The 26691-nt window shown below is 48.6% G+C and overlaps 4 protein-coding genes across 5 annotated transcripts; 2 read left to right on the top strand and 2 right to left on the bottom strand.

Moving 5' to 3' along the window:
* The first annotated feature begins 3271 nt into the window (after positions 1-3271).
* Positions 3272-11978, top strand: LOC108931712 (sodium/potassium-transporting ATPase subunit alpha-1). Its single transcript, XM_018747689.2, has 22 exons — positions 3272-3322; positions 4142-4255; positions 4538-4597; positions 4676-4879; positions 5367-5480; positions 5578-5712; positions 5810-5927; positions 6078-6346; positions 6453-6761; positions 6882-7016; positions 7310-7502; positions 7806-7981; positions 8068-8204; positions 8826-8976; positions 9187-9355; positions 9444-9598; positions 9694-9817; positions 10081-10226; positions 10359-10489; positions 10632-10733; positions 10959-11050; positions 11402-11978. Exons 1-22 carry the CDS (start codon positions 3311-3313, stop codon positions 11428-11430), a joined length of 3075 nt encoding a protein of 1024 aa, XP_018603205.1. The 5' UTR covers positions 3272-3310; the 3' UTR covers positions 11431-11978.
* Positions 11979-15057: 3079 nt separating this feature from the next.
* smim11 (small integral membrane protein 11) lies at positions 15058-16703 on the top strand. Its single transcript, XM_029257841.1, has 2 exons — positions 15058-15146; positions 15860-16703. Exons 1-2 carry the CDS (start codon positions 15093-15095, stop codon positions 16046-16048), a joined length of 243 nt encoding a protein of 80 aa, XP_029113674.1. The 5' UTR covers positions 15058-15092; the 3' UTR covers positions 16049-16703.
* A 219-nt stretch (positions 16704-16922) lies between these two features.
* LOC108931724 (potassium voltage-gated channel subfamily E member 1-like) lies at positions 16923-17967 on the bottom strand. Its single transcript, XM_018747708.2, has one exon. It carries the CDS (start codon positions 17522-17524, stop codon positions 17141-17143), a length of 384 nt encoding a protein of 127 aa, XP_018603224.1. The 5' UTR covers positions 17525-17967; the 3' UTR covers positions 16923-17140.
* A 429-nt stretch (positions 17968-18396) lies between these two features.
* rcan1b (regulator of calcineurin 1b) lies at positions 18397-26691 on the bottom strand. 2 transcript variants are annotated; one of them, XM_018747697.2, is made up of 4 exons: positions 26252-26691; positions 21635-21808; positions 21054-21213; positions 18397-20476 (listed from the first exon to the last, which is right to left on the bottom strand). In XM_018747697.2, the coding sequence occupies exons 1-4, from the start codon at positions 26387-26389 to the stop codon at positions 20307-20309; spliced, it is 642 nt and encodes a 213-aa protein (XP_018603213.1). In that variant the 5' UTR covers positions 26390-26691; the 3' UTR covers positions 18397-20306. The 2 variants fall into 2 exon arrangements, with proteins under 2 accessions (XP_018603213.1, XP_018603214.1); XM_018747698.2 differs by lacking the exon at positions 26252-26691 and adding an exon at positions 23117-23563 and having other exon boundaries at positions 18398-20476.

Below are 26691 nucleotides of genomic sequence, written 5' to 3' on the forward strand. Positions count from 1 at the left end.
TTTTGTAGAGCCGTTGCCTTACACTGACCAAGGGTCTCGCTTAAGTACGACCAGCAAGTGTTGTAAATGAAGCTGCACAGCTGAAGGTCACGGTCAGCAAGGAGTAGAGGTCAAGGCGCTGGACTCTCATGGTCAGTAAGGAGTACATTTACATTTACATTTATTCATTTAGCAGACGCTTTTGTCCAAAGGGACGTACATCTCAGCAAAAGTACAATTTATGCATTACATTAAGAGAAAGAGACATAGAGGCAGACATGTGACTCTCAAGCAAACCTAGTTTGTTCCCTACCACTTGCTGCACCAAGGTTCCTCGTTCGATTATGTGCATAAAACACAGGATAGACAAATCCCAATACCCTCCTACCATTTTTTTTTTACATAAGATACACAAACAAGCAAATACAATGCCAGAGTAGTGGTTGATTAAACGCTGTATCTGGTGATGCTCATGAAGTTACGGTGCATGAACGTTTACACCATACATGAGCTGGAGAGATCCTGGGCGAAATGGGTCCAGAAATGGTGAGTTTTCAGACCCTTCTTGAATGTAGACAGAGTTTAAGCAGTTCTGAGTGACACAGAAAGGTCATTCCACCACAACGGAGCCAGAACCGAGAACTTCAGAGCTTTACCTTTTGTGCGCAGGACCACCGAGCGAGCAGAAGTAGATGAGCAAAGGGTCGCGGTCAGCGAGGAGTAGAGTTCATAGCGCTGGACTCTCACGGTCAGCAATTAGTGCACATGGAGGAAGAGGTCAGGTGTGAACACTCAGGCTCCAGGAGGCCTTGGTAGGACCTGGATGCTGAAGAAATATGGATTATGGTCTTTCCTTCTGAACTTTGTAAGCTGCATTAGGGTGGCCGTACGCAGGTTGTTTGGGACGTGACCCAATATTGTTTGGGGTGACGAAGGAGCATGAGAAGAATGGTGGCCAGTAGAAGAAAAACGTCCCTCAGGGGCTCACTCCAAGTTCAGGTACATTTCTCTTCAGTTCATCCGTTGACAGTAAACAAAGGGCCCAGGTGTCACTGGACCATTTCCAGGCTCACCTGCCTGTTTACGCTCCATGACGCCACCATGGGAAACGCTGCTGTTCCACCACGTCTCCAGTAACTGTGGACACGGTGGATGCGGACGCTTTACATAGCAGACACATCAGTGCAAAGCAGCTTCCAGCCTTCCTCCCATTCATACAGCTGCACATTTTTGTAAATATGCACTGGCTTGGCTCACATAGTGATACTCCATATTTCTGGAATATTCCTGGAGATTATTTTTAAACACCTGTGACGCGGAATAGTAAAAGTGGCCACAGAACTGCTAAAGAACCCCAGATGCAGAGCTGCTCTCTGACTCTCAGTTTGGGTGTTTCTTTAAGAGCACTGAGTGCGCGGCCCAGGGTTCGAGTGAAAGGGTTAAACCCCCACCGTGGGAAGTTGGGCGTCGGCACGGATCGGCGGCAGCTCGTGCGGCCATGTGACCCTGCAGGTGTGACGGGCGTAGCCACCATCTGGCTCCGATATGCTGGAACAGCGACCGTGTTTTCACAACAAACTGTGGAAACAGCAGTGAAAGACGAGAAAAGCCCCCGGGGGGGCAGGTGCTGGGATCCGGGTGCGAGCGCTGCGGTCCCAACCCTGGACCAGACAGCAAGGTCAAAGCAGCTCGCTTTCCAGCCAGACATTCCTTGTCAGTGTGAGAGGGTAAAAGGTTCCAAGTGGAGTTCTGGAAAAGCAGCGAGGCAGAGAAACCGGCCGCCAGTCCCCGTGCGCCTCTCTGTCCCGACGGCCCAAAGCCAACAGCCTCCCTTGACCACAGGTGCGAGCCGAAACATAGAAGACCCGAAACCAGTGACGACATACACGTAGACATTGCCACACGCAGCGTCTACAGGAAGGTGCGCCTCCCGTTTCGCCCTCGGGCCGAGCAGCAGGTGGCGCGCTAGTTAAGGAGCTGCACGAGTCACAGTACATCTACAGGTTCAAGGTGCAGGAGCAGCCGCTGAAATTGTACCCCCAGGCAAAGCCCTCGCCCGCGTACCCTGTGCTCGCTAATGGCCACGTTTGCGATTCACATGAGTGCCTTAATGTGTTCTGTTAGCAGGCATCATGTGTTGCGCCACCAGGCCCTGGTTCTCGTTTGCCCTTGGCACCATCACGCAGCGTGTCGCGCCCGCACTCCGGCCCTACATGGGCTGCTGCCGCGCCGCTGCTGCCGCCGACTGACAACGCAGAGCGCCTGTTTACCAAACGTGGGCAACGTTGCTGGAGTTTATGAAATAGCATAGAGGTGCGTGTTGGCCAGCAATGACACGTGTGCCGCCCAAAGCACACGGCCCGTGACGGGCTGAAGCTGTGACCCCAGATCAGAACCCAGATGGGTGCAGAGCACAAAGCGACCAGCCAAGGGCATCGGTGACACATTCTTTGGATCACGTTCATAACCGATCGGTGTCAGCGGAGTCACCGGTTCTCAGCTTTACACCACGTGTCCTTGGAGCGTTTTATGGTTCGGTGCTGAAAAGCGCCTGTCGGTTGCTGCCGAGCGAGTCCTGCCGACAGCAGATATGTTTCTTTTTTTCTTTTTTATGCCTCGGAAGGCGACCTGGTTCCGATCACGCCTGTGGATCTGCCAAGGATCCGCTGAGACAAAGCCCAGCATTCAAGGGTGTACTTTAATAAAAAAGGTTTCTCATGCTGATGAAGGCCTGGTAAAGGATGATGATTTACCGCAGAGTGCCTGTGTGGTCCTCCTGCCGACACTCCCTAATCACGGCGGGATTTGTGGGAGCTTTAAGAGCCGCATCCCCAGGAGCCTCCCGCCGCGTCCCGCCGCTCTGCACCGAGACTCTCCATGGCCACCCACCTGGGTGCAGAAAAATCCAGAAGAACCTGTCTTTGTCAAGTTTTCTCAAACCCTAAGGTCTGGAAATCACTGTAAGATCATTTTTTATTTAGTTCAGAGCCTCAAGTGAATTTTCTTAAATGCTGTTGTGCAGCAGACCAGACAGCTGAGCCAGTCATACATTTTCATTTGGATTAATCATATTTACAGCTGTTATCCCAAAAACCTTATTCACATATCGAGTGATGAAGGTCAAACCATGGGTCTTTCCTTCTTTGCTGCCCTTGGAGCTCTTCTCTTGTTACACAAAACCTACCTGGACAGATGAAGGCTGAAGGTTACAGAGGCCCCTCCCCCAACCTCCCCACGCCCCCCAGGCTCCTCCTGCGGCCCTATATAAACATCGTAACCCTGGGCGGTCGGCGGCGCTGGCTCTGGGACATTCTGACACACAGACGAAGACATGGGACTCGGGGTGAGTCTCCTCTACTTCTCACCTTCATTTGCGTACTTTTAGTTCTTATTCGTTGAAAAACGAACGCTGCTGCCGTCTCCAGACCGGCTCACACTACGTACCAATTCTGTCTGACCATCTGAGAGCCAGAAATGACTGATAAAAAGAGCACATGAGACCGTGTGGGAAGAGAGCAGAATAAAAGAGGGAAACTGGACTTCAGTCTGTTTATAGAGGCGTCATTAAGGTGCTTATTGCACTTTGCTCAAGATAATGTGTAATATTTTAGTCACTCATTTACCTTCCACCCTCCTGACTGAGCAGCTCTTCTGTACACTACATTTTTTTGTGTTCCTCATGAAGTCAGCAGAGACGTGACCCTTGTCAAACCTCGAAGGTCACTCACTTTGCTCAGGGTTTCTCATTAGCCAGGCGGCCTCTTTCATCACGGCGCGTCACACAGCAGACACTGGGACACTCCACACATCGACATGGACTTGTCACAGTGAGCACCTCCAGCTCAAAGGTACAACAGCAACACAGATCCATATGTTTGGGTTAGAATTTCACTGCTTCGCCACAACCTGGCGAGACAGATAGACTGTCAGCGGAAAGGACAGTAACAGGACTCTGGACACAGCAGATGAGTAGGACCACCAAGAGTTACTCAGTGGTCCTACTCAAAGTCAGTGAGAAGTAGCGATCAAAGAGCAGCACTGCAGACCTTTGGACTGATGATCAGATGCGAAGACTCCGAGATCTTGGCTGAAATGTGTCCCTACACTTACAAAGAGATCATAGCACAAACTCACTTTTTCTCTCCATCTCTATCTGACACAGAAGGGCCATGAAAAATATGAGCTGGCAGCTACATCTGAGCAGGATGGGAAGAAGAAGTCGAAGGGCAAGAAGAAAGAAAAGGACATGGATGAGCTGAAGAAAGAAGTCGATCTGGTGAGATTGAGCTTTTTTAAATACCTGCTTTGTCTTTTCTCTCCTGTTTTTGACATAAAAAATACAAATTGTACCGAAGACAAAAACGGTAAAAGTCTCTCATTTCTCAATGGAAGCTGAATATTCACCTTGGGTCTAGTACAAGCGACATGCAACTGAATCACTTTTGGCAGCTGTGCCATTTGTGAAGCTCATAGCCACAAGTCTATTGGAACCTTGTCTTTCAGTTTACAGGACTTAATGCAAGTTTTCGCAGCTTACTAACCTTTTGCTGTCCTGTAGGACGACCACAAGCTCACACTGGATGAACTACAGCGCAAATATGGCACAGACCTGACCAGGGTGAGTGTTTTTTTACCCAGGGGGGATATGAGGACAACGTGGTGATGGTGACTCATGAGTGTTTTGTACCTCCTTCAGGGCTTGTCTGTCTCACGCGCTGCTGAGATCCTGGCCCGCGATGGTCCCAATGCCCTGACCCCACCCCCCACCACCCCAGAGTGGGTCAAGTTCTGTCGTCAGCTTTTTGGTGGGTTCTCCATGCTGCTGTGGATCGGCGCCATCCTCTGCTTCCTGGCGTACGGCATCCAAGCAGCGTCAGAAAACGAGCCGACCAACGATAATGTAAGACTTTAAGAAATATTTAAAAATGCATCTGAAACATGCACAGAGCTTCATTTTTACTTGCATCATGCACTCACTCTTTTAGAGTTACTGATACAGCTGTGTATCTACCAGAGCAAACTATGCTGAGTTGAACTGGGTAAAGGTATAACATCAGGTTCTGCTGCGATTATATACACATGGCTGAACACCTCACAAGTTCTGTAACCACTAGTGAATCATCAACCTGCCTCTCAACAGAGCTACACTGGTTTATATGTAACCTTTATGATATATAATTCATTTTCCACACCTGCACTCAGGGTCACAGTGTCCTGCTCAGTCACAATAAAATAGAGTTTTGATTCCAAATAACACCCTTACCAGGAGATAGAGAAACAGCTTGTGAACAGAAAAAAACTCTTATCCATTGTTTTACACAGCTGCACCTGGAGATGATGACGGTTATTCTCACTATTCCTTAAATCCCCTCCGTCTTTCCATACAGTTGTACCTGGGTGTTGTCCTTTCTGCTGTTGTCATCATCACTGGCTGCTTCTCTTATTACCAAGAGGCAAAGAGCTCCAAAATCATGGACTCCTTCAAGAACCTTGTTCCTCAGGTATGACCTATTGAACAACTGGCTTATATTCTTGAGGGTCTCTACCTAGATCTTTACATGTGAAGATGAACTCGTGTAGCAATTGTTCATCTTGTAGCAAGCCCTGGTGATCCGTGATGGTGAGAAGAAGAGCATCAATGCTGAGGATGTGGTGGTTGGAGACCTGGTGGAGGTGAAGGGAGGAGACAGAATCCCTGCTGACCTGCGAATCATTTCTGCTCATGGATGCAAGGTGAGTTTTGTGAATGCTTCAAGTAGTAGTTTGATCCAAAGACACTCCTCCATCTAGTATGTGGCTTTGTTTCAATAATTGCTCTTTGTTTGAGCAGGTGGACAACTCCTCCCTCACTGGTGAATCTGAACCTCAGACTCGTTCTCCTGACTTCTCCAATGACAACCCTCTTGAGACCAGGAACATTGCATTCTTCTCTACCAACTGTGTTGAAGGTATAATTCTACACAGGCACTAGTGCTGAAGGACCAAAGAACTGGAGCATGAAAAAGGAACATTTCATTATGAATGTGTTGTTGTCACAGCCACAAACTCTTAATCTTAACCCAACTCTTTTCTGTGCTCTATACTCTCCTCCCCTGCAGGAACTGCTCGTGGTATCGTTATCAACACTGGGGACCGCACTGTCATGGGCCGCATTGCCACCCTTGCTTCTAGTCTGGAAGTGGGACGCACCCCCATTGCCATTGAGATTGAGCACTTTATCCACATCATCACTGGCGTGGCAGTCTTCCTAGGTGTGACCTTCTTCATCCTGTCCCTCATTCTGGGATATGGCTGGCTGGAGGCTGTCATCTTCCTCATTGGAATCATCGTTGCCAATGTACCTGAGGGGCTCCTTGCCACTGTCACAGTGAGCGAACAATTCTGATTGAATCAGTTTATCTAAAGACGTTCTTTTTCTCTGTGACTTGTGCCATGTGGTAACTCAAATGGTTATTCCCACCACCCTTCCACAGGTGTGCTTGACCCTCACTGCTAAGCGAATGGCCAAGAAGAACTGTCTGGTTAAGAACCTGGAGGCTGTGGAGACCCTTGGCTCCACCTCTACAATCTGCTCTGACAAAACAGGCACCCTGACCCAGAACCGAATGACTGTGGCCCACATGTGGTTTGACAACCAGATCCATGAGGCTGATACCACAGAGAACCAGAGTGGCACCTCCTTCGACAGGAGCTCCGCCACCTGGGCTGCTCTGGCACGAACTGCTGGCCTGTGCAACCGCGCGGTCTTCTTGGCAGAACAAAACCATGTTCCCATCCTCAAGGTACTTCCCAGTTTTCCATCCTCAGTCTTCTATGTCAGAACCTGCCTTTGCTTGCAGAAAGGCATTAGACATCCTTGTCTCCAGAGCTGCTCACTCATCGTGATCTTCTCTGCCCCCCAGCGGGATGTTGCAGGTGATGCCTCGGAGTCTGCTTTGCTGAAGTGTATTGAGCTGTGCTGTGGCTCAGTCAAAGAGATGAGGGACAAGTACACAAAGATTGCTGAGATTCCGTTCAATTCCACCAACAAATACCAGGCATGTGGTTTTGCACAGTCCTTCTTTACTAAAGGTCTGAGCTCAGGTTTTCAATGGCTCCACTGTTCTACAGGGAGCAACTGATAGCATATTGATTAGACCTGCTTCCTTTGGACCCAGGTTTGAATCTCAAGTCCAGCTGTAATACCCTTGAGCAAGGTACTTTCTTTAAATTGCTCCACTAAAGTTGCCCAACTGTATAAATGGGTAAATAATTGTAAGTTAACATTTAAGTCACTTTGGAGAATAGTGCCAACTAAATGAATAAATGTAAATGTTATCCCACAATCCAGCTCTCCATCCACAAGAACCCCAATGCCAATGAAACCAAGCACCTCCTGGTCATGAAAGGAGCCCCAGAAAGAATCCTGGACCGTTGTTCCACCATTCTGATACAGGGGAAAGAGCAGCCACTTGATGATGAGATGAAGGATGCTTTTCAGAACGCCTACCTGGAGCTGGGTGGCCTGGGCGAGAGAGTGCTTGGTAAGACAGACAACTGCAGTGTCCTTGTGACTTACTGTGGACCAGTGGGGTGGACTTTAGTAATATTGTGCCTCTTCCTGGATCCAGGTCATTTTCCGAAAGCACTGTGCTATTAAGATGTCTGTAAATTGATTGATGTTAGGAACCACTTCCGTCATGTATCAGTGCTTTTTGGGAAATGATCCAAGATGTTGTCCGATTATGATAAAATTTCCTTTATAAAACTGAACTTCTTAGGTAATTGTGGTTGAAGTTGAGTTGGATTGTTTAATGTCCTCATGTTCTCCTTTTGTTATGTTGCAGGTTTCTGCCATTTCTTCCTTCCTGATGACCAGTTTCCTGAAGGATTCCAGTTTGACACCGAAGAAGTTAATTTTCCCACTGAGAATCTGTGCTTTATTGGTCTCATGTCAATGATTGACCCTCCACGTGCTGCAGTGCCCGACGCTGTGGGCAAATGCCGAAGTGCTGGAATCAAGGTACCTTTGTCTATTCCTCAATATTCAGCATTGGAGTATTGGTAGGAAATAACTTCTGTGACCATAAACTACCTCCTCTATCTTAGGTTATCATGGTTACTGGTGACCACCCAATTACAGCCAAGGCCATTGCCAGAGGTGTGGGTATCATTTCAGAGGGCAATGAGACTGTGGAGGACATTGCTGCCCGATTAAACATCCCAGTTCGAGAAGTAAATCCAAGGTACTAGAAGATAATCATATCAATATTCACAGACAAAGTGTATACTTTTCCTCATAATATGGGCCCTGACTAGAGACTTCAACACATGAAAACATATGCAGAGTGAATGACATGGAGAAACAGGCATAGTCATCAAAAATGGCCAGCTCTGATTTTGAACCAAATTGGGTCACAATTTGAACCAAATTTTCAACAAATTATTTTGAACCATTTTTTAAATGAATGAAACGAAAAAAAGGTTATTAAATTTAAGTTTTATGAAATTTGTAATGAAAAAATACATTAAATGAAAAAAGCTTATTAAGTTTTATGAAATTTGTAATAAAAAAAAGTCAGTGAAAAATTTCACATACACACACATTTCCTGAACCGCTTGTCCCATACGGGGTCGCGGGGAACCGGAGCCTACCCGGCAACACAGGGCGGAAGGCCAGAGGGGGAGGGGACACACCCAGGACGGGACGCCAGTCCGTCGCAAGGCACCCCAAGCGGGACTCAAACCTCAGACCCACTGGAGAGCAGGACCCGGTCCAACCCACTGCGCCACCACGCCCCCGCTCAATGAAAAATTTCTGACTGCTAAAATGTAAGAATAGCTTTCTTTCACATTGTAAAATCAAGAGATGCCAAGGCCTGTGTGGTTCATGGTGGTGACCTTAAGGACCTGACCTCAGAGCAGCTGGATGACATTCTCAAACACCACACTGAGATTGTGTTTGCCAGGACTTCTCCTCAGCAGAAGCTGATTATCGTGGAGGGCTGTCAGCGACAGGTATTATCATCATCATCATCATCATCATCATCATCATGTGATTCTCTGCCTAGACATGGGGTCATCCTGGGGGCACCATAATGTTCATGATTGCTTTAACTGTACAGTGTGCCTGTAATAGCTCAGTGTGATGGGACTATGAAAGGGTGTGTACTACAAACACAAATTTTGGACCATCTTATCCAGTGTGCCTTTGCTTTGGGTCAACAGGGTGCCATTGTAGCTGTGACAGGAGACGGTGTCAACGATTCTCCTGCGCTAAAGAAAGCTGACATAGGTGTTGCTATGGGCATTGCGGGATCTGATGTCTCCAAGCAGGCTGCTGACATGATTCTCCTGGATGACAACTTTGCATCCATTGTGACTGGAGTGGAAGAAGGTTAGAAGTCAAAACATCTGTCTGGTTTCCATATAATTGTCTATAACTGTATTAGTCATTTTGGTGTCTTTATTTCTGGGGTTTCCAGGTCGCTTGATCTTTGACAACCTTAAGAAATCCATTGCCTACACGCTGACTAGTAACATTCCTGAGATCTCACCCTTTCTCCTGTTCATCATCGCCAACATCCCATTGCCCCTGGGAACAGTCACCATCCTCTGTATCGACTTGGGGACTGACATGGTAAAATACCTTCTTATAAAATCTACTGCTCTGGCTTGTTTAGCCCCTGTTTAACAGGCTTACATTCTTTGTTAACTCTCTTTCAATTCTATAAGGTTCCTGCCATCTCCCTGGCTTATGAAGCTGCTGAAAGTGATATCATGAAAAGGCAGCCCAGGAATCCCATAACAGACAAGTTGGTGAACGAAAGACTCATCAGTATGGCCTATGGCCAGATTGGTAAGTCCTCAAACCAACCAAAAATAATACACACAACTGAGCTGCTGTTCAGTAAAAAATACACACATGAACTTCCACGACTCATCAGTGTTGGCTCTTGATCTTTTGGACATTAAATGGTGTTCAACAATAAGATTAAGACCATCTCATTCCTTCATTATTTCCATGATTTGACCCTAGTAACTTACAGTAGTACTTTACAATCTAGCTCAACACAAAATGCTTCTACTGTTCTGTCTTCCTTCCTCTGTCAATGTGCTCAGGCATGATGCAAGCAACAGCTGGTTTCTTCACCTATTTTGTCATCCTGGCCGAGAACGGCTTCCTGCCCTCCACACTCCTGGGCATCCGTGTTGGTTGGGACGACAAGTACGTTAATGACCTGGAGGACAGCTATGGGCAGCAGTGGGTCAGTACTTTAGAGTCTTTAGAGGATAAAGACAGCCTTGGCAATGGATACTGATGATGGAGAATGGATTTGGGTGGAAGGAAAACAAGTTGACCCTTCTCTCTTCATTCCCCTCTTTCTCATGGATGTCAGACATACGAACAAAGAAAGCTTGTGGAATATACCTGCCATACTGCCTTCTTTGTCAGCATCGTTATTGTGCAGTGGGCTGACTTGATCATCTGTAAGACCAGGAGAAACTCTATACTCCAACAAGGGATGAAGTGAGTGAAACACAGAGGATTATCTTCCGAACCAAAACGTGTGAACTGTTTACAGTTCTGTCAGAAAGCTCACAAAGAGATATTCTTGTGCAGAGGAATAAACAGGACATGACTAATGTCAACATGTTTTTGTCCCTCACAGGAACAAGATCCTCATCTTTGGTCTGTTTGAAGAAACGGCTCTGGCTGCCTTTGTGTCCTACTGTCCAGGGATGGACGTAGCCCTGCGAATGTACCCCCTCAAGTAGGTTCATGCCATTTCAACAAAGCACTCACATTTTGAGTGCAAATGGTACAAAACACAAATCTTGGTCTCCAAAAGTCCAACATTTCTGTCAATTGTGCAGATGCATTTGAGGCAATGGGTTTTTCTGTAGCGAGGCCCCCTTTAGGTGCTGTTCACCTGCTGTGCACACATGTTCATGCTCGTCCGTTTGTCCCTTCACGTCTCTGCTTTTGCTTTCACTAGGCCATGCTGGTGGTTCTGTGCCTTCCCGTACTCCTTGCTCATCTTTCTGTATGACGAAGCCAGAAGATATATCCTGCGACGCAGCCCAGGAGGTGAAATCTCACTCTGTCTTCACCTATGAGGGTCCTGAAGCGCTCATCTCTTAGGAAAGCCCTCAACAAGCACCAACAGCAGGGTTACCTGAGGGTTAGGGGTCTGGATCTCATACCATAGTGCTACAGGACTGAGAACAACCGACGTACTGGTGACCCAGAGATGAGCCGATTCTGGTTTACAAACTCCCTACAGGCAGGAGAAGCCATTTTAATACATACAAGGCACACACACTGTATGACCACATTTGGCTTCAAAAACAGGCAGGGAGTTTAAACCTTTTCCTGTAGGTTTTCATTGCTATCAACTAGACTTTGTAAAAGAGTTGTTTCTTTTTTTTTTGGTTCCAGGCTGGGTGGAGCGAGAGACCTACTACTAGGGACCTGTCCCACAGCAGCTGCATCTTTTTTTTTTCTGCTTTGGACAGGCATATCAGCCTTTTATAGCACTCTTGTGGTGACTTCGGATGTGTTTATATTTAAGAAAAAGCTCTTTGTGGTAAGTTACAGTTGAAACAGATGCTCGTGACATGTCTTGGCTGTACAAGATAGATTAAAAAGTGATTTTAAACGAGCCAGTGTGTTCTCTGACGTTTCCACTCGTCCGTCTTTGTTTTGCCAGTCTAAAACGCGTGTAAAAGGACACTGCCCAAAATAAACAGCAAGAACGGCCCCCGAGGAAAAGTGCTTGTTTCCCACAGCCTTTTCTATTTTTCACACTGGAGCGAAATGAAGCGCGAGCGAGTGGCGGGTTCCGCTGCTTAAGTTTAGCTTCAGCTTCAGCTTCAGCTTCGATCGCCTCAGTCTCAGAAACTAAGAGAAAGACACGCAGCGCGTCGCCAGCAGCGCCTGAGGAGCCGAACCACCGATGGCCAAAAAAACACAAAGAACAATAAACTTGTATACTTAGTGACGAAATGATGCGCTAATATACATAGTGTACATGACAGAAGGTTCTGTCTCACACAGAGCATGTTCCTACGCACAGCAGCTCGAGGCACTTGTTCACAAAGCTGTCGTGGATTCTTACGTCATCGCAGGAGCTTCGTGTAATTGGATAAATGTGTGTGGTATCGAAATGCGCATGCGTACAACTGGCTGCCGGAGGTCGTCGCGCGCCGCTCCGACGTGTCAGAGTGCGAGTGCAATGAGCTCACGTGCAAAGCGAACAAATACCTTGAACACGGGAGCGCATAAAAATGTCAGAATTGTCAACTTTTAGAGGAAACCTAGAAATTTACAGTAATAAATGCAACAGCGAGGTCGAATTATTAAAAGTATAAATTATGTATTGCTTCCAGATTAGATTTCTGCTACCATGTTTTATGAATGACGTCACGCACTGTATAAAACAGTACACATCTTCAAAACTTTAGGTATTACTTTGATATTTTGCTTGGTATTTGATTATGAAATTAGAAACATTTAAGAGAGTCTTATAAAAGTATGACTGCATTACAGGACTGGCAGAGAAAGACCGAGCTATTAATTAATATAGACAGTTTGAACATGAAACGCAAGTGTGTGTGTGTGTGTGTGTGTGCGTGAGTGAGTGTGAGAAACTCGTGCCATACTGAGAGCGGCCATACGGGTTTCAACAAGTTTAAACGATGGTTTAAACGGATTGCGTACATTTCGGTCACGTAGCTTTGTACAATTCTTACTGCACTGAATACAGCAAACTGATGTACCTTTCAAGCTTTATTTACGTTTCCTTCAGTATTACGCTCCGATAAAACATTTCTCGATGGGGACAGCAGTGCGGTTTCACTGCAGGATCACAAGTAGTTTGCTACCCCTGGGGTCATCCACTGTGTTCAAACTCATCACACTGGACACAGCAACGTGGCCTTAGAAGTGCGTGAAACAGCTGCCGTTTGTTTCACGTGAGCTTCTCTCCTAAAGCCCTCACCCCGCGTTCCACAGCAGACGCAGCAGGATGGCCACAGGCCCCTGTTGTCCACTTTGTTCTGCTTCCCGCGCTGGACACAGCACTGTGCTTTCGGTGTGCTCTGCGCCAATACAAGAGTTTAAGAGAAATAACGTAAACGTAAGAACATGGCTGTAAAGTCTCATGCCACAGTTTGTACACCGATCACTTGCGGCTGTATGCTACACACTATTAGCAGCCTGCTTTTCACTTACATTTACATTAATTAATTCAGCAGACACTTTTCTCCAAAGCGACATACATCTCACTTTTTTCACTCCGTCAGAACTGCAGTGTTTTCCACATTACTGCTGTTTTTTCCACAGTGTCTCTGACAGTCTGGAGTTCTGTGTGTTTCTTCTTTAATGTGATACACCTCTGGTGACATCACTTCAACGCTGTCGCAGCACACACGGGTCACAGGGCCGAGTTGGGCGGTTCAAGCACAGCACATTCCTGAGGTTACGGCGCATCGCTGCTCTTCCCTTCAGCCCACTTCCTCTCGGATTTGCGAGGAGCCCACGCGGCGCAGCCAGAGGACAGCTCCGGAGCGAGACCTCAGCAGGCCGTCTGCGTGTGTGGTCACACCTGTGCGACACCATGGCACCGAAAGGGTTCTCGAACCGACACCCTCACACCCAGAGTGCTGGACACGAGTCCTGCACGGTCTCTGCTCAGTGGTCCTGAGGAGCCAGTCGCCGCATGGGCCCATCGACCAGGGTCAGTCATGTGGACGGTAGCAGTGAAAAATGTGTGATGTGATTTAACCGTTTAGTCGAGGCTAACTTTCGGTCACTTTATGGATCATCGTTCTCCATGCTTTACGATCTTTGACCGCTTCTTTCATTTCCTTCATGGGCATGTTCGTGTCGGCCTTGATTATGTCCAGCCAGCGTGTTTTTTGACGTCCTCTTCTTCTCGTCACACTGACTATGCAGGCATTAATGTTGTTTCCAAGGAATTAGCTCGCATGATATGACCAAAGTATGAGAGCCGCTGCTTGGTGATTTTGCCCTCCAGCGATATCTTTGTTTTGACTCGGTCTAGGATCGCCTTGTTTGTGACCTTTGATGTCCAAGGCATGCGTAGCATTCGCCTCCAACACCATAGTTTGAAAGTGTCAATTTTCCTTCTGTCCACCTTCTTGAGTGTCCAGCTTTCACATGCGTACGTGGAGATCGGAAAAACAATTGCGTTGATTATTCGAGTCTTTGTTGTGGTGCAAATATCTTTGCTCTTCCAAATTTTTGCCATTCCTTGCATCGCATTGTGACCAAGTGCAATTCTTCTGTTGACTTCCGGTCCCGATTCGCTGCTGTGGTTAATTTCAGATCCAGGGAAAAGGAAATCTTGCACTGATTCAATTTCTTCATTGTCGATTGTTATGTGAACTGTGCCATTGCTTGCTGTTGTCATTACCTTTGTTTTCTTGATGTTAAGGTACAGTCCCATGCACTCACTTTCATAGTGTAAAATGTAGCTTTGTGGAAATCCTCCTATTGATGGAGTTCTTAAGATCTCAGACTCAAGTTTCTACACTTGTACTGTGTGTGTTTCATCTGTCTTTCTGTCTAACGTGTGCCCATTAACATTTACTCATTTAGGTGACGCTTTTCCCTAACATGACATACGCTGTAAGTCTACCTACAATTATTCACACAGTTGGGTCATTTTACTGGAGCTATTTACAGGAAGTACCTTGCTTAACGGTACAACAGCTGGACTGGAGGTGGGATTTGAATCTGCAACCATAAGGCAGTAGCGTTAATCACGATGCTGCTAATTAAAGGAAGGGTGTACTTCTCAGACGCTACGCGTGCATTAAAAGAGTGTAAGGAAGACTATCTGAGAGCTACGGGAACGTTCCTGAAGCAGCGTGCTGCTCTATGTTTAACTGCAACCCGACACCTGCACATCATTGGTCAGCTGTACACCCATCACTGGCTATACTGCTTCTGATTGGCCAGGCTCATGTTGGAGAAGAGAATCATTGCCAGCGCTGCACAAGTTCTGATTGGCCAGCAGCAGTGCGCTTTGCTATTGGTCCTCTTTTTACTGCTCCCGCCCCCAGACCCAGTAAAAACACCCTTTTCCACCAGTGCGGCTATTTTCATGAGATCGCGCCCTGCTGACGTCACGCATAAAGGCACCATGATCAACTGGAGGGTGAGTTGTGCGAGCCCGGTTTACACCCCCTAAACCCCCCTTTGACACTAGTTCCACTTGTTTGAGTGTCGCGCGAGTGCTGTGCTTACAATAGAAGTGTCGCCTGTGGGCTGTGGAGTCACGCGCTCCTCCCCTGAGGCCTGCTGTAGACCTCGATCAAAGTGAAGGTAGAGAGTACTTTACCCTGTGATGCGGTAAAAATGACCCTGCAGTACAGGTGGCTAAATGGTGTTCGCGGCTCTGCAGGGAAGCGTCCGATTGGGGTTGGTGTCCAGTTTACACAGCATTGTTGTTCCAACGGTTAGTGAAGGCCTGGAGGTGCAGATTTCCTGGGAATGCTATGAGACCAGAGTCCTGCTGTGGGCAGGACGGACACACACACACACACACACACACACACACACACACACAAACTCAGTGCCACGCACGTGGCTTTGCTGACAGTGAAGCGGCTGGGGGTCTGGACCCCAGCTGTTCTGAGGTGGGGGATGGGTCACCCTCTGGGGTGGTGTTGAAGTAGCCTGTAGGGGCTGGATCTCTGTGTCAGTGGTTAGAGCTGCACCTTTGGAGCCGAAGGTTACAGGTCCAAATCCCAGCTGTAGTACCCTCGAGCAAGGTACTTACCCTCAATGACTCCATTACTCACTCACTTTGGAATAAATTAATATAATGTAAATGTGTGTGTGTGTGTGTCTCTGACACGTGTCCCCCAGGCCCTGGACAACGTCCCCCTGCTCTTCTACATCCTGGCCGCCAAGACGCTGCTGCTGTGTCTGGGCTTCGCCGCCGCCAAGGTGTTCCAGCGCCGGAGGGCCGAGGCAGAGCTGCGCCGCAGGGCGGAGACGCGCAGGAAGCTGGTGCAGGACACGCAGGAGCTGCTGGACAGCACCAAGGAGGACTGACCCTGACCCCCCCCAAAGCAGCAGGGCTGTGATTGACTGCTTCGGATGGAAGTGCTGCAGTGCCACCAGCAGGCGGAAGTGCTTGGAGCCCCAGAACGAGCGAGAGAGTCGTCCAGCCTGTTCGCTCACGTCTGTCGTCTTGTGCTGAAAGCCGTTTGTTGATTTTACACTGTATCTACTGTCTGACATGCTACCAGCAGGCAGTGCAGTGGTTTGGGTCATCCTTCCATTAAAAGGCACAGGTTGGAGTCTTTGCTCTATCAGCACCCTTGAATCAACAGTCAAAATTACCCTGCAGCATAGTAAATGGGGACATTTCACAGTGTTGTAGCTTAGCGTACAAACCTCACAGGAGGCTGTAGGTGTAGAACTTGGAGCAGCATGTGCACATCAAAGTTGCACTTAAATGCCCACAACAAACCTGGGTGCTGTGCACTAGCAGAGTGGGGTTTCTGGGTAAAAATGTCCAGTAAACTTTAGCATCAGCTTCTCAGGGCCTGTGATGGTCCTCACTTGTGCTGCAGCCCCACATTGGACATTGATATTAATGCGATTGGTTCATATTTCTCAGCCCTTAAACAACTAGAGCCAAAAATACACACTTGTTGGTGCTGCTGTGCCTGTAACGTTTCCCCTCAGCTCTTGAGCCTCAGCCCCTCAGGGACTTCTAGCACATAATGTGTTTCTGAAGGTGGCTCGGTGGCTGATGAGTCAAATGAAGCTCAGTCATCACTGCAGTGTTTGTCTCCAGTTCCTGCTCTGAGTGAAAACTGGGTGCGCACACACACACGCACCTGAAGTGCATTCCTCTACAAAATGCAACTGATGGATCCATCCCCTGGGTGGGAATCAGGTAATCACACATTGACTCAATTGTAGTTTATGCCACTTATTTTTAGGCTCTAAAACATGAACAACAACAGTTTCAGTGAGCTACGAGTTACTCATACAAGAAATATGACCTCCATAGTGACACAAGGCGGATCTGGCAACGGGACAGAGGGGTCCACTCTCTCCACACGCACACGGTCAAAGCCAGGTCCTCAGGTGATAGACGCTGGGTTAACAGCGGTCCCATTCTGTGAAGACTGCTCACTCAGGAAGTGCTTCCAGCACAGCAGAGTTGCCAAGGACCACAGGCTCCTGGTGACCAACCCCCTGGGGCAGTGCGGGAGAAGCCAGGACCAGCGGTCGGGTCCAGTCTCTGACGATGTACTGGTGGTACGGATCGTTGGATCCCTCCACCTTGCGAGAGCGGATGTAGCTCAGCATGATGCCGAAAGTGAAGAAGCTGAAGAGGCCGACCATCAGCACCAGGTAGATCATGCCTTGGTCCTGCTCCCTGTTCGACGCCTGGTTCAGCCCCTGGTTCAACCCCTGGGGGACAGATGAGGGCGGCTCCCGCGTACCGTTAAGACACTGCAGGATCCAGGAGCCCAGCAGAGAGAGCAGGACCGAGCTGTTCCTCTGGGTCATTGCATGCAGAGCCAAGGAGGCTGGGAATACAGCGCTGGTACAATTCTCTGGAGAAAACACACACCTGGATCAGCTGTCTTGCGCATTGGCATCTCTGTGTCCCGAAGTCAGCGTTTGTAACGTTGTCATCCTGTCCAACTCAACTCAGACTCATGTCTGGTTCTGCGCCCCCACACACACACACACACACACACAGAACAGCAATGACAGGCAAGTACCTTGCGTAGCAGGAACGTTTTCAGGACACTGCGGCTTGTAGAGGACAAGGTGCAGTCTCTCGAATGTCACTCTGGGAAGATGAACCCGCCTGCTGCTGGAGGGGATCAACCCCAGGCTACCAGCTCCCATTGGTCAAGCCCCGCCCCCTCCGTTAACCACACCCCACACCGTCAGTGAGGTCCAGTGGCGCTGATCACTCGGCTATCATCCTTTGTTTGTGGGTGTGGTTAATGAGTGTGGCCAGAAAGGCAAGGGGAGTGTGTCCTTGAACTCGCAGTGACCGGCGCAGTGACCACTGTGCTCATCAGCATGAGCTTGTGGGCCAGTTGGACTTGGGTTCCACAGATGTTCCAACACCCACAATGGCACCATTGTTGGACGTGTGGGTGGTGAACGTAGCCAACAGATTGTGTTTCAGCAGAGAGGAACTTGCTCACCTTCAAGGGTCCTTGATGCGCAACGTTTTCCACTGGAACATTCCGTACCATTGCGGAAGTAAGGGCTCTCAGGAGCCCTCATTCTATCGACACCTGGCTGGAGAGTGTTCCCCATAACCCAGCTGATGACTGTAACATGACCGTAACACAACCGATAGAACAAACAACTCATTTAGCATCTGCAGGCTGTGGTTATGCCACCACTAACAGGTCTGTTGTGAGAGATGAGGAGAGTGGGCAGGGTCAGATCTCCCTCCCTCTCACACACACACACCTGAAACTAACAGTAATATAACACAGGGCTGAGAGGCCAAAGCTGACGGACAGTAGCCATCACGCATAGAACACAGAAGACGGCGAGCCCCATGACCCCTGCCACCTCTGGCACCTGTAACACGGGTGAGCCAGAAGCTCAGCATGGATCCTCAGGGACGCAAATGTACACGGGGGCGCGGCTGCTGCCTATTCTGTCCTCTCACTGGAGCTGTGCAGACTAATTGCAGCTAATCCCACAGTGCTGGCAGTCCGTCTCAACTTCACTCTGTCTTACCCTGTTTCCACGCTTTGCTTTTACCTGAAGAGATGTCATTATGATCCCGCTGAGCCATTGGGATATTTACTGAAGCAATTTAAGCACAACAGAAGCTCCACACCCCCACAAGGCCCAGCACCTTTATTTGCACACTTTGACTGGACATGTTTTTATCACTGTCACCTAGGAAAGGACTTTGACTGGACAACCTGTCTGTCCTGCTGGACGTAGGAAACTGCTCACTTTTACTATACAGTCAAGTAGTGACCTATCGCCTACAGACCTAAACAGCACGGATCTACATCAGCATCACAGTTGCTATAGAAACAGCATCACGAGGTTCACTGAGTGCCAGGTGTGTCCAGCTAGAAGTCCCTTTCCCGAATTTACAGTCTCCCATGTGAACTCTTTCACACTAACACACACACACAAGTTCGCAGACACAGAAGACCAGGGATCAACTAAACTGAGAGCACTGCAGACCCAGGCTGATGGTCCGAAGGAAGCTCATCCTGGGTGCGGCTCACAGGAGACGCTACATGGTTCCAAAAGCACGCCTTGTCATAGACGTGGTGTCTGCGGCCACAGGAGCTTACAGAGAGCAACTGTGGATGTCAGCAAACAAGGATAACAGTACAACTAGCTGTAACAGACAGACATACACAGACTGAGGGCAGACAGATACTGCTATGGCATCTACACGACACTGCTTCCAACACCAGGCTGTAAAAGTGCTCTAACAAACACCTAAACGTAAGGAATAAGATGCGCAAAAATGAACAGAAAGCTGCTGTGGGTGTTCTTCCAAACACACACACACTTTTAAAGTGTTAATGGGATCTAAAGTAATTGTGGGTCTACAGATTCTATTGTTTTAATTAACAAGAACAGGATACCTTCAAAATTATGGAAGACACTTAAAATATGTGGAAGGGAAACCCTGTGTCCCACAATCAAACGCACACACATGGCTTCTCCGCTAAAAGAACCGCCCTGCTACCAAGTACCAGAACCCCACCTACTGGACACCCTGACGGAGACAACTCGAGGGAATAGGCAGAAAAACGAGGTGGAGTTGGAACCTTAGGGAACAAGTGAGAAACGCAAAGTAACACAACGTGTGGAAAGGAAAACACACACAAGTGACAGAAGCTCCAGAGAACTTCAGCACAGAGCCAAAATACCACCTGATGCCAGTCCGCAGCAGTCACATCACTGATTCTCCATCCAATAAACAGTTTACACCCTGCTCCCAAAGTGTGAGGAGACACACACTTAGACACGGGGCAGTTCAGTCTCTTATGTTGCCGTTGGTTCTCATGCAGGACATAGACTGGTGGACCTAAACAGATGGGGACAGGGAGACAGAAGGATAGCCCACTCCACCGCAGCCTGGCTCTCGGGCTCTCTCCCATGATGCCGTGGAGAAACAAAGGAAAACCGAAACCCCAAGGCCATGGAGGTGACGAGGGCATCTTGTCCAAGCTACATTGTGATGTGGGGGCCCCCTCTAGTGGCGAAGAGGATGAGCTGCGTTCCCGCAAGAGCTCTGCACCCCCAGCGGTGAAGATGGGAAGGGGCATGGAGCTGCCAATCAGTGCAGGATGGGTGCGTACTCTGGGCGCCGGGTCTGGATGATCTTGGGTCGAATGCGGCGCCTGCCCTCCTCGTCTTCACCTCCAGAGCTTTCCTGGTCGCTTTCGCAGACATGCACGACGACGCTGGGAGTCGTGGAGGTTCCAGTGTGGAGCTCGTACTTCTCGCCTGAGGGGAGCAATACAGACGGTCCCAGAGTTACGATGGCCCAACTTATGATTTCTCCTCTTTACGATGGTGATAGCAATACGCATTCAGCAGAAGTTGTACTTTGAACTTTGAATTCAGATATTTTTTCCCCTGGGCAAGAATATGCGGTACGATACTCTCTCGTGATGCTGGGCAGCTGTGCAGCGGCAGCAATCCTCACCTCCCAGTGTGCCACGCGGTCGCTAGTGTATACAACCGATACTCTACATTGTTCTGTGTTGCCAGCGTTTTTTTGGATACTCCCCTGTATCTACATTGTGTTTTGTGCATCCATCATGTCTACGAAATGCCCATCTGTGTCTCCTGCTACTAGTGAGAAGAACAGGAGGGCGATTACTCTTGAGGAGAAATGTATATACAGATGGTTCCAAATACGTTAGGCGTATTAAATGCATTTTTGACTTACGATGGGTTTATAGGAACGTAACCCCATCGTAAGTCGGGGACAGTCTGTATAAACAAAGTGTAAGCTACTCAAGTGTCCAGCTGTGGAAGGGCACCTACTAAAGGCGCAGTGAGAGCAGGAGAGACCAACCTGGCCCCAGCTTGGAGATGGCGCACAGCAGGTCGTAATTGATGACGGGCGTGGCGTCCTGAACCTGCTCCCAGCCCACTGGGGGCGACGCAGGAGGAGAAATGAGGAACTGCTTGTCGGGTTTGGGCGGCTCCAGTCGCGGGCTTCCGATATGTACAGACTTGGTAGGGGGAGAGAGGGAGGGGAGGTCAGGCACAGCCACTACAAATAATCCTCCTATGGAATCACGAAGTAAAGATCCAGCGCTATAGTGGGTTACCCAAGGCTTTGGTAGCTTTTGTTATAAAAGGCAACTATTACAGCAGAGCATGTAAAAAAAAATTTTAAAAATTAATCAGATGACTAAACTGTGCAAGGATAAATGTTTAATCACAGTGCATTTACATTTCTTGGTAAAGCTGTCTGTGGTATACTAATGACATCCAATGTGCTGCTTGTCCTCCACAAACAATGGCGCCCGCTCTCTTCTGGAGGAGCAGCAGAAGTTTAGTTCTAAGCCTCAGCTCTTAGAAATGCATCGCTGCCAAGACAACGGAGATAATCACATACTTCCATGGGCGGGTGTATATGGTCCCCCCTACCTGTGCAAAGTACAAGCGCATCTCCTTGCCATTGAATTCGCTCTTGTGCAGTCGCATTCTGGCCTCGGCAGCAGCCAAAGCATCGCTGAAACTGATCCTCACACGCCGGAAGCTCTTGAAGTATTGAAACGTGGTGTCACTGTCAAAGGAACGGAAAAGTGCCTCAAAGCTGGCCTGGGGACAGAAAGACAGATGCAATCAATCAATCAGCTATCACATCACATGTCCCTCTGGATTTTGCCCTGACCTCCTTACCAGCATCAGGGTCAAATCACTGAACACAAAAAAAGCCACCACAACCTGCCAATTCATAGATCAAAATGTTTGAACACAGCCAATAAATCAAACGAGGACACAGTCGGTCAGTTTGTCCACAAGCAGGAAATTTAAGACCTTTCTTTACAAGACTCGAAGAAGACGAGAAAAAGGACACTGCAACCTGTCCAGTCACACTGCAGACCTTGGAGTAACATGCCCAGTTAAACTGCAGACTTTGAACACTCACAGATAGCTGTCCAATCTCATGCTGGACCTTAGAGTACCCTGACTGACACCACTACAGTGTGACAGTGCTGGAAGTGCCTCTTTGTCACCAGAATGAACTGACGATGCACAACAGCAGCGTCTGACACACATATTTCCTGATTGAAGCATAAGGAAGGACACCACTGAGACACACATTTTACCCATTCGTATTTCATGTAACAAAAAGGAAACAACGCTGCAAAGGAAATGGTGACTGTAAAGGGTATAATGAACAGATCATTTGGACGTGTCAGACATAACAGAACAGGAGTGATGAATATGAATGAGATATGAATATTTATGAGGTTTTTTTTTTTTTTTATCACCACCGCCAAGACTGGCAGCATTCATTTACATAAAGGCACACGAAGAGAGACAAAGAACAGAAGTATGAGACTCAAGGACGTTCTGTGGTACTAGCCTCCAACAGGTCCAATGTTGTGGGGGTGTTCAATTCAATTAATTTTTATAAATTAATCTGTCTCACCCAGTGACACAGAGCGCTCAACAAAGGTATAAGACAAAGAAACAAACTGTTGTCCATATATTCAATTACTACAGTATCCATGTGGTTATTAAAGCTATAGGTTTGCCTGCTGGCCACGAAGGGAAGGAACAAAAACTCCTAACAGAAAAGCAAGGGAGGAAAAAACCTCTGGGGGTCCAAGTGCCAGTGGCTGCCCCTACCCACTCCCTCCCAGCGCAGGCATTTTGGATTAAAAAAATACTTTTCAGACAATATACAACTAATAACAACATTGCAGACGCACACCGTGCACATGACGTCACACCATGAGAGGTGGCAGCATTTTAAAAACTTTGCTGTGAAAGACATCACTGTGACGATGATGGTCAATTCAGGACACACGGTGACACGCTCATCTGAAAGAGGAAGAAAACCGGGGCAAACCGGGTTCCGGCCGGATGAGACCGGAACTTGGATGGGAACAACCTTACCCGGACCTCGAGCCTGTTGAACAAGTCCCGATCGGCAAGCGACGCGATTAAGCAGAACTGGTTACATTTCATGGTCTTCAGGTGCATGATGGGAATGGCGAGTCTGCGCTGGCCAGCCCACCGGAGGGTGCCGAGGGTCAGGGGTGGCGAGGGCCAGGGCAGACAGGCCGCACACGGCTGCTTTGTCTTCCCCAGCGTGAGCGCTGTGCTGCGGCTCTGTACGACACAAAGCGGCACTCGTCTCGCGCGGACTGGTGCCGTACGGCGGATGTCCAGAGCACGACGGCCTCAGCAGGCACAGCCTGGTGATGCAAAGTGCCGAAGAGCGGTTAGACGACGAGGCACTTCCCCGAGTGCGGCTCACCAGCTCAGTGCACAGAACGTTCCAGATGGGCTCGGCTTCCCGCACCGTGTGACGCACTCGTGCAGCTCTCCACTACTTATACAACACTGTAATAGCCCCTACCCTCCTCCGCTCATCACCAAGGCAACGGGAGGCGGTGCTCAGCTTGCTAAGATAAACCAGCTTTTCACTGTCGTCATCACCGACTGAACAGGCACCTACTGCTAGTGGAAAATAGTGACATCACCCTCTCAGCAGTCCCACTCGCCACCTGCGTGTGTGTGAGAGAGAGAGAGAGAGAGAGAGAGAGAGAGAGAGAGAGAACATGTGCTGCTGGAGATAGAAAATCCCGATCAGCTGAGCTCTTAGGCAAAGCAGCACCGCTGACCAGTTGCTGTCTCCCATAATTTCCACAAGAGATTATTCCATTTGCTCCACCCCCTATGTCACTCGGACCCCTCCCCTCCCCATACCGTGTTACCGTACCACCACCGTTCTGGCCTTACACCACTGCAGAGCTGGAATCCAAGTCTACTGTGTTTCTCGACCGTTTTCTACGAGCCCAAGCCTTGTTCAGAGTGGATCTACACTTCATGGTTGAGGTATTTAGGCAACACTGAAACACGGATTTGTATTCACCCGTCAGCTGCCGTAGAGCTGGACGCTGAGCGGTCAGTGGTCCACAGGCCTCCACAGACACACTGTCCTCACTCTGTGTCCTTTTCTGTAGAGTCATTGACATTGTCAGTTTGCCTATATCGCCAAGGTTGCGTTTTTGCAATTTGCATAATAAAAATACATTTCAGTGAGGTTTGCGACAAATCACTCTATTCCTAACCTTACTGTAACCCTAACCCTAACTACAAGTTAAATGAGAGGAACAGAGCACAGCCAAACATACATTAGAGGAAGAGCCACTGAAAATGGGGGGGGGGAATCACAAAAACATGAAAATAAAGACAGAATATGAAGTGTGATGCTTTGTTCTAGTTACTTTGTTGCACAATTATGGTCTTTCTTGTATCATCTCCGCGGGGACACAAACATACCAGACACAGAGGATCAAAGCTTAACACAAAATGCAAAAATGCGTAGCATATGTGTGGATTTATTCTCCAAACTTGGTCACATTATTCCCAAATCACTTGCAGAATTTCACATGATGTAAATTGTGACACTCCATTTATTCATCCCATTACCTCCAAATTACGTGAATAAAACATGGTATAGCAGAACCGACTGTCTAGGAGCTCGTGGCTGTGCTGGATGAGCAGTGTTTTACCACACAGATACAAGCGCCAACACAATGGAGAGCAGAGTGAGCTCTACAGAGGCGAAAAGGACTTGCAAAGTACAAGAAGACATGTTCCCCCTCTCTCTCTCTCTCTGACACACACACAAACACACACACACAAGGACCAAAGAAAATGTGTGTACACAAATGGAACATCAGAGGGTTCACAAAAGTGTGTGAACAGAAGTGTAAGGTGACGATAAGAATCCACTTCTGTGATGGGTGAGCACAGACTGAGCAACTGAAACAGGAGCTTCCAGAAGTTCCACTCCCAAAAGGAAACAGCTCTGGCTGCTTTCAGGCTCCATGCTGTTGCTCCTGAGGTTTCCAGGACAACATCGACAACGATCCAAAGCAACGGCACATCAATAACCCCAAAGTCCAAACAGTGAGCGTGTCAAGAAACACAGTGCAGCAGCGCAGCTCCAATGAAGAGGGCAGTGACTCTGCCCCAATGGGTCTTTTCCTGCTCACACTGGACTGGCTTAATGCACTGTGTATAGTTGGGGGGGGCGGTACGTAGGTGACAGGGGGGTCAGAGACAAGAAGGACAAACATCATTCATACATGGTGTCCAGAGGACCAGAACAGCGGATCTCCCGTCAGTCAGTGTGGCTCTTCACAGCAGGCAGCGTAGCAGCAGAGCATCACCTAACGGTTCCAAAATCTCAGGTTCAAGTCACCGTTGCTGTTGTCACTGTATCTGAGGCCAAAGCGCTACAGTAAAATTTACTCTTCTGCACTCATTTATGTGTATTCCTTTAGCAGACGCTTTTCTCTGACGCAACGTATAGCAATACAAAGAGTTCTGGAGAGATTTGGATAGAGACACGTGACTGCAGAGTACTGTCCAGTTGTCACATACCAGAATACAAATCAGTGTACACCACACGAGTGTTTGCATATAGGCTTTTCAATTATTAATTTTTTATTTATCACAGATCAGCAGAGAAGTGAGTGTGAAAGGACTGAGTTCTGAGACCCTGGCTTCTTCAATGTAGGGAGAGACACAGCAGGAGCTCATTCCTCCACATCAGAACCAGAACTGAAAACCATTGTGGTTTGGATTCTGGACCTCTCCTGCATGTAAATTTACATTTACATTTATTTATTTGGCAGAGGCTTTTCTCCACAGCGACTTCCAGTGAACTCTCTCATCAGACTCCTCATGTAGTGTTACCAGCCCACACACCTTGTTCACCGCGGTGACTTACACTGCTAGATACACTACACTGGGTCACTCATCCATACATCAGTGGGTCACAACACAACACAACACAACACAACACACACACTGGGAACCTGAACAGCATCGTGCCTTTAGACTACGGGAGGAGAGCCACACAGGCCAGGAGAACATGCAAACTCCACACAGACTGACTGAGGGGGGATCGAACCCACTTTCTCCCACACCACCACCCAGGCAGACGCTGAAACAACAGCAGCGCTACTCGCCATGCCACCAATGGGTCAACCCGATCGCGGCACCGAGTCCCACCTTGACCTGCGGCTCCGAGAAGACCTCCTCGAGCACTCTGCACGCGATCAGCGCTTCCGGAAGGTCCGTGAAGTGCACGTCCACCGTGTCCTCCTCCCCTGCTGCTCCCCCGGCGTCGCTCTGCTCGGGCTTCTCCATGGTTCCGGAGCTCACTGCACGGGCGCGCGCGCGCGCGCGCACGCACGCACACGCACGCACACGCGTACACACGAGCAACTTCAATTGTCGATCTGAACTTGAGACTTGCACTCACTCAAAGTCTCTGTCAGTGCACCGGCTCCGCAGCTTTCACCACGCACCAGAAGTTTGTGGCGTCGAGGCCCGGAGCCGCAGCCCGGTCGTTCCAAGCTTGTGAACCGCAGCCTATAAGAGCGGCGCCAACGGTCCCGAGTGGAAGCTACGAAACAGCAAAATGCCGCGGGTTTGAACGACCGACCCTC

Source organism: Scleropages formosus, chromosome 14, assembly GCF_900964775.1.
Source record: "Scleropages formosus chromosome 14, fSclFor1.1, whole genome shotgun sequence".
NCBI classification, from domain to species: Eukaryota; Metazoa; Chordata; class Actinopteri; order Osteoglossiformes; family Osteoglossidae; genus Scleropages; species Scleropages formosus.